This window comes from Drosophila teissieri, chromosome X (assembly GCF_016746235.2).
Source record: "Drosophila teissieri strain GT53w chromosome X, Prin_Dtei_1.1, whole genome shotgun sequence".
Classification (NCBI taxonomy): domain Eukaryota; kingdom Metazoa; phylum Arthropoda; class Insecta; order Diptera; family Drosophilidae; genus Drosophila; species Drosophila teissieri.
The window spans coordinates 22,251,949-22,259,396 of NC_053034.1; the positions used below are offsets into that span (position 1 = coordinate 22,251,949).

At 36.4% G+C, this 7,448-nt stretch overlaps 1 protein-coding gene across 5 annotated transcripts; it reads left to right on the plus strand.

Moving 5' to 3' along the window:
• Nucleotides 1–2,027: 2,027 nt before the first annotated feature.
• Nucleotides 2,028–6,568, plus strand: LOC122624459 (sodium/potassium/calcium exchanger 4). Of its 5 annotated transcripts, XM_043804003.1 has the most exons (8): nucleotides 2,028–2,178; nucleotides 2,992–3,210; nucleotides 4,014–4,201; nucleotides 4,271–4,291; nucleotides 4,513–4,606; nucleotides 4,965–5,336; nucleotides 5,984–6,314; nucleotides 6,390–6,562. In XM_043804003.1, the coding sequence occupies exons 1-8, from the start codon at nucleotides 2,133–2,135 to the stop codon at nucleotides 6,391–6,393; spliced, it is 1,275 nt and encodes a 424-aa protein (XP_043659938.1). In that variant the 5' UTR covers nucleotides 2,028–2,132; the 3' UTR covers nucleotides 6,394–6,562. The 5 variants fall into 5 exon arrangements, with proteins under 5 accessions (XP_043659938.1, XP_043659936.1, XP_043659939.1 ...); XM_043804001.1 differs by lacking the exon at nucleotides 4,513–4,606 and having other exon boundaries at nucleotides 4,271–4,454; nucleotides 6,390–6,561; XM_043804004.1 differs by lacking the exons at nucleotides 2,992–3,210; nucleotides 4,513–4,606 and having other exon boundaries at nucleotides 4,271–4,454; nucleotides 6,390–6,568.
• Nucleotides 6,569–7,448: the final 880 nt, after the last annotated feature.

Consider the following 7,448-nt stretch of genomic DNA (forward strand, 5'->3'; position numbering starts at 1 on the left):
CATGACAAACATTGACATTGCCTCTAACTGGCTAGGTTAAGGGGCTTCTGGGGGGATTGTTGGGAGTCTATGGGACTTAGGCGACTGATAGGTTGCGATTAGTGCATCCTTGTAGCTTATCCCGTTGGTGACGGTGGGGAATAGGATGGGCGAGCGTTTTGTTGTTGCTCACAACAGGCCTGACTTTGGGAGCAGATTGTGCCTCGGTCTTTTTGTATACTGGGCATCCTCCATATGAGGCTGTGCGATCGGCTTGGCAGTGAAGGCAGCTTGCTTTCTCAACCTCCTTTTTTAAGCACTCTTTCTAAGCACTCTTTCTATTCCAGGATGCAGTATCGCTAGGTATGTCGAAATCCTTGACATCTGAAGCATTGCTGCCCGTCATTGAATTTCAGAGGCGCCACAATGGCGACAACCGACCTGCAAATCCTATTGACTTTGTTGATGCTCTCCGTGTTGTTGCTGGCTGGTTTGAGGGTAGCATCTTTGCTTTCCCAAAGGTTTCTTGGTCCTTTTGCTAATGAGTTGATGTAGGTCTCTCACGCTATGACGCTCCTGTAAGATCTCTCGTTCTTGGGTTGGAAAGTACGGTGCCTTTTGTTTTGGGCCACGAGCTGTTCAAGTTGGGCTGAATAAGAGGCTTTATCTGGCATCATAACTCGAACGTTGTTATTCTTTTCCGTCTTGTATGTGAAGTCATTCCCGGGACCCACTAAGGACGTGATCTTCTTTAGTATGGAATAAGGATCGCGGGTGGTTTGATGGTCTTCGGGGTTGGCTTGGGCTAAACTCGCTTTTTGGATGTTGATACCTTATTGAATGCTCTCATGACGAAGCGTTAACTGATCACATCGGAAACGTTTCCTTCTACCCGTTACAATAGTTAATGGTTCTATGATATGAACTATTGTACTGCTTCAAGAGAGAATTTATGTTAAGAATCCATCTATAGCCACTCTTCAACATAAACATGATCCACATACGATTTTTTAGAGTTCGATTAAAGCGCTTAGATGTGTATAAGATGTGTATAAGTATGAAGATTTCATAAATTTCCGAAATGTGGAACTAAAAAACTATTTTTATTTGCCTGACTGAATGTTCTTAGGTCTACTTATTTTATATATTTTATATTTTATATATGTTTATATTTTATAATGTTTGCACATCTTTATTATAGAAACCCTCTAAATCAGATAGTTCAATATCAAATCTTTGTAAAGATGCACACTTAGGAATTATATGATTGTGATAAAGATAAAAAACTTTGTCGTAAAATGGAATTAAAACATAATACAAATATTGTAAAGATACCCAATCTTAATAAAGATCTCCGGGGCTCACAGTCGAACTCAGTTTTGTTACCACACTGATTAATTACAAAAATGTAGTGCTTGTCTGATTTCGTAAATCTAAAATTACACTTTATTGCAAGCAGCAAGGATGATCAATAATAGTATTTGGCATCCGGAAGTCATACTGATCAACCTTCAGCTGTATTTTTCCTTAATCAAATTCAAATTAAATTATTAAATTCAATTAAAAGTATGTTTTAGTCTTGTCAGAATAAAAAGGAGGAAGCCCTTGCAAACGCCTCCTTAGTTTAGTAAAAAGTAAATGTTTAGTAGTAAAAGATAAAGGCATTGGTTAATGAGGAATGTAACTAAAATGAACCTAACCAATAAAACTCCGCTTTAATAAATGAATATATGTGTGTATATATATGTATATATATTTTAAAAACGTTGATTATATATGTAAATATCCATTTACGATTGATCCAGTATTATTTATATACATATGTATGTATGTACATATATTCCAATTTAAAAAAAGTTGAAAACTGCTGGATGCTAACTTATTTTTGGGACTTAATCTGTAAAGTTATAAAGTTAGTTTGCAACTCTGGCCCACTGTGCACTGCATGGTATTTCAGCAAAACATTTGTAGCATTCAACTATTAAGGATAGCAATCGAAGCATATTAATATCAGGCGTAGCTTTGATTAGTAAATCAAAATACATGACATTTTTTAGTTGTTTGAGTTGTTATCTACAAATCATATATCTGGATAATTTAAATGTTAAATTTTAAAATAGTTCTATTAGTGCGGATAAAAGCACTACGGGATTATGTTCTTCGACTGGAGGTCCTCTGAATTTAAACGCAGCAGTAATGGTAAGCACTAGTCACTAGACCACTCAATAAAAATAAAAAGTTAAGGGCGTGTCATGGTCAATGATAATAATAAATAATAATAATAATAATAATAATAAACTTAATAAGCCAAACCTCTCTCGTGTGCCATATCTATAGTTACACGGTTTATGTTTATTAAAAATGAACAACACAAAATAAATCAACAGTCGAGTCGATATAGCCATGTCTGTCTGTCCGTCCGCCCCTTTGTTTCTATCTGCAAGAAATTAGGTATATATGTACATATGTATGTATGTCGGTTAGAACGAAATAAACAGCGAAAATGTATACAGCAGTTTTTCGAAAACATATTAGTTCAGTTTTAATTTGATAAATTGTTGGCCATGGAAACAGCCGGAAAATCACTAGGTGAATATTGGAAAAGAAATCCTAGTTTCGGAGGAGTAAGTCAAATAACTGTCGGTTCGTAATTGAAAGTATTAGAAACGAAATCATTGTTACGTTGGTTCTGATCATAAGGCGTTATAATTCAAATTACTCCAGATTTTATATATTTATATAACCATATATATAATATATGTAATTACAGCAGGGTATATAAGCTTTGGTTTGCCGAAGCTAGCGTCCTTTCTTACTTTTATGAACATTATCTGAACATTATTATTATCTGTACTCTGTACTCCGCAAGGAAACTTTCTTTTTAAGCCCTAAGCTATCTAAAAATGAACACGGTCCTTTCTTGTATAAATGTAGCTGTCTCTGCTTCATACATACATACATATGTATGCCTGCCGTGGTGTGTAACGAACTATATATATTTCGTTATTTCAGAATGGGAGCATTACCCCTTTGCATATAGACATTATATGAGCGATGATATCGATGGCCTTAATTGCACTTTGCCGACCATCATGGATTTCCCAAACCTATTGCGACAAAAAAGTTGGATAGCAATCGTTGTGTCCTTCTTAGTCAGCATGTACCTTTTTGTCATCCTGGCGATTGTCTGTGACGATTATCTTGTGCCAGCCATGGAACGCCTTTGCTACAGTAAGATTTAATTGCATAGATTGCGCAATTTCAGATACACAGTTGAATTCTATAACTCAAGTAACACAGACTTTAAATACAAAGAAGAAAATAGTTCTTTACTATTGCTAAGAACAATCTTATCCTGATCTAATAGAAAAGAACCTGAGAACTAATCCGACAGATTCGAGAGTTTGGCTCGATTTAAAAAATGCTAAATTCGACACAGCTATGCCCATTAAGTTAAATTCGGTAAACACCAGTTTCTTATATAGAATTACTGAAAGGGCATGCCAAAGCCAGCACCATTTTTTATTTCCTTTAAAAAGTTTATTTTTAATTTAATAAATTTTTGTAATGCCCATCGATGCACTACATCTCGTAAGACTGTGACCCATTAATATTTGTATAAACTTTAATTTCGGTAATTTCCTACCTCTCAGGCAAGAGTGGATGCGATTTGTTGCTAATCACATTAAATTGTAGAAGACTGCGGATTCGATTGCCTCTTAATAATACATGTACTTTTTTAGGGAGATTAGATAGCATATTGTGTCCGATTGCGACTTCAAATGAAAAAACAGCTGAAATATAAACTTTAAAACTTTATATTTTGTTTTTTAAAAAACGTATGTCCTATACACACACTATACATTAAAATAGGAAACATTTCTTTTACCCAAAAAAAAACGCTGAAGCTCATGATTGAGTTGTTTTCATTAGGTCCCTAGGCTCAGATTTGATGCGTTATCCTGTATTCTAGAACTGAAAGTTATTTTTGCGTTGCACTCTTTAATTTCGGTGTACTGGTTGTCTTCGAATAGCCCTGCGAATGACCTACGATGTGGCGGGAGCCACTTTTCTAGCGGCTTCCACCTCGGCACCGGAACTGTTTGTAAACTTTGTGGGAACCTTCGTCACCAACGGCGACATCGGACTGGGCACTATCGTGGGATCCTCCGTGTTTAATATCCTGGCAATTGCAGGCGTTTGCGGCATTTTCACTCAACCGGTGCGTACTATTCACGAACTGAGCAGGACCTCTGACTCACACATCTTTTTGTTTTTGCATATTTCGCAGACCAAGCTGGATTGGTGGCCGGTAACCAGAGACACAGCCTGGTACCTCGTAGCCATCGGGTCGCTCACAAGTGTGTTGTGGGATTCGTTGGTTATGTGGTACGAGGCTGTTGTCCTTTTACTACTATACTTTGCTTATGTCATTCAATTGTTCTTTGACCGTAGGATCCAAAATTTGTTTCGCCGTAAGAAGAGGGTTTCTTCAACGATAATTTATATAATCTATTCTTTTTTTTTTGTAAGAACACCATACATAAAGTTGACTTAAGACTTGCTAGAAACTTCCAAGGTTTTGCATTGATTGGACCAATTTGTTTGGTAACGATGCGCATTTGCGGTATTTACCCAATTCTGTTAATCCTAAATCAAGGGTTCGGAGAAATAGGACCTCGTATTTGAAATAATCAAATAATCACCAATAACAAATAGATTCTTTGTCAGTAGATTTAAAAACAATATTTGTGTAACACTTAAGCTTTCAAATGCATAGGCAGAAGTAAGCATTTTCCAACTCTGAGCTCCTATTTTTCGAAGTCCTAGTTTCGTGCAATTTGTATGTGACCAGATCTGAAATTTAATGCATCTGAAGCACTGCATAGTTTTGTTGAACTTATTGGTCACACGCAATTTTAAACAAATTTATCATGGAATCTGGAATATCAAGTACCAGAACTAATGAGATAAATCTTCCCCAGATGAACACGCGGAGTCGGAGCTGTTGGACGAGGATCCGATGACCCGCGAGGAAGAGCCGCTGAAGGGATTCCGTGACCGCGTGTGCGCGAAACCACAGCCGAAATCCCATTTCTGCCAGTGGACCTGGTGGGTCATCAAATACCCGGCAGAGTTGATGCTTGCCTGCACTGTTCCCAGTGCTAGGTCGATCTTCTTCCTGTCCATGTGTTTTGCCGTCCTTTGGATTAGCATGATATCCTATCTGCTGGCTTGGTTCCTCACCATTCTGGGGTACAACCTCAACATTCCGGACGCGATCATGGGGCTCACTGTACTGGCCGCCGGCACTAGTGTTCCAGAAGTAGCGTCCTCTTACATCGTGTCCAAGAAGGGTGAGTACTACTCACTGAGTACCTCCGGTAATGACATTCGGAAATTCCTTTCACATACATATGTATGTATGTACGTTTGCCAAACTTTATTAAAAGGGAAAAAGAAGCAACAATTTTCCTAAATATTACAACTTTTTTACAAGGCAATTTAAAGAATTTATTTATTTATACGTGCTCGTTACTAGATTTTCTAAATGAACCCCAACTCCTTGCTTTTTGTTATATGGGCAGAATGTGAGAGTAAAAAAATACTTCGTACAGCAGTCCACGTAGTGACCGTAAAACTCAAGGTGAAATCGTCACTTATTGCAATGCGTCAAGAGCTATGTACAATGTTCATACATATGTATGTATATCTGTTTAAACTTAAAGGTTATGAGCAAGTCATGTAACCGCCGCTAAGTGGTTGCACATTTCTATTGATATGCCAACAAATGTCACGGTCCAACTTCATTCGATATTTTAAAAGAATTTTACTGAGTTCTTTCTGAGTAGCGGGTAACTTAAGTAACTTCACTTGTAAAGCAATATTTCAAAGTGTGCCTGCTTTGATGGATATCTCTACTTCCACTAACCAATGTATTACTACCTACAGCTTATTTTGGAGAAATCAACTAACCTAATCAACGGCTTTTCTTTTCTTTCAGGATACGGGTCAATGGCCATCTGCAGTGCCATTGGCTCGAACACATTCGACATTTTCGTGTGCCTCGGTCTACCCTGGCTGCTGAATATCCTTATTTACCAGCACAAGGTTGTGATCGACTCCACGGCCCTTACATTCACCACGGCCATGCTGGTGATAACTGCCTCAATCCTTTATTTGTGTCTTCTGGCTTCCAAGTTGGTGATGGGCAAGATCGTCGGATGGATTTGCGTAATCTCCTATGTGCTTTTTCTGATTACCGCCTGTACACTCGAGATGCTACTGAGCAAGGAAAACACGTGCGACATTGAGGATCCAAATGGATTTTTTTAGTATGCAGCAAGTTTGATGGATTCTCAATTAAAATAAATATTTGAAATTCTCCATTCTCTATCGTTCGGACTCAGTTAAGCCAACAGTTTCGGCTTAAATGTGCAGGCGCCTTAGATTTTGTCTGAAAAGGGGAACAACTGTGTTGGAACTGAGTGCTTTCAATTCAATCAATTTAAATTTAGCCATGGAAGAAGTCACAAGGCGGCTGGCACATTTCGGAAAGTTTTCTGCCAGATTTGGACAACCATTGAAGTAGCTAATCAATGTATCTGCCGTTGCAGTTAAGTAAACATTAGAAATTAAACATTTCTTATTTAAATGTAAAATCATTTGTCGTCTCAAAACTTGTGTTCTTAACTTTTAGATATTATTCTGAATATTTTGTATTATATATGTATATTTTTATTTATATTATATACATATGTATATATTTTAAATATATTATTTTGCATAGTCGTTTCTTTTTGATATTGCACGATTTTTAAGGGCAATTACTTTCCCACTGTAAGTTTACGTAAACCGCAATACTATAACCAGAAGTATTTCGCATCAATTTAGTATCAATTATTTATTTATATATAGATATTAAAAAATCACTTATATGTATAAATGTACATATAATTGGGAAATTGGGAAAGTGCTATACAGTTGCAAATGAAAAACAAGGCAAGCAAAAGAATATAAATTCTTTGATATTTTTAAATATATAAGTTAAGAAAAGTATATAAGTTAAGAAAAGTTGCATAGAATTTCTAAATACCTATTCAACAACATATAACTCAAGCCTTTAACTTAGAGAATTAGTCCCGCTAAAAAAGCGGGTTTTTGTAAACTATAACTAAACTACAGGATGGGTATCAGCCATATTTGCTTTCGGATGGATCTAAATTTATAAGTTATATACTTATTCTAACGGCGTGCTGATTGACTAGTTATTAACTAATTAATTGTCAAGAAATGTGGGTAACTAAGTACTTCTGGAATTCAATATGTATTCAATATTACGTAAATTAATTTTAATTATTTTTAGATCATATTTTATATTGTCTTTGTTAAGAAACACAAGAAACATTCGTTTTAGAATGATTCAATTGATTCATCTGTGTTGTTGCAGTATTCGCATTGGGTTTTTG

Bases quoted from the DNA above. Each gene is read 5' to 3' on its own strand.
- LOC122624459 (XM_043804001.1), top strand. From the start codon at position 2,133: ATGTTCTTCGACTGGAGGTCCTCTGAATTTAAACGCAGCAGTAATG. The intron at 3,211-4,013 runs GTAAGATTTAAT...GTCTTCGAATAG, and splicing joins CATGGAACGCCTTTGCTACA to CCCTGCGAATGACCTACGAT. The intron at 5,337-5,983 runs GTGAGTACTACT...CTTTTCTTTCAG, and splicing joins TTACATCGTGTCCAAGAAGG to GATACGGGTCAATGGCCATC.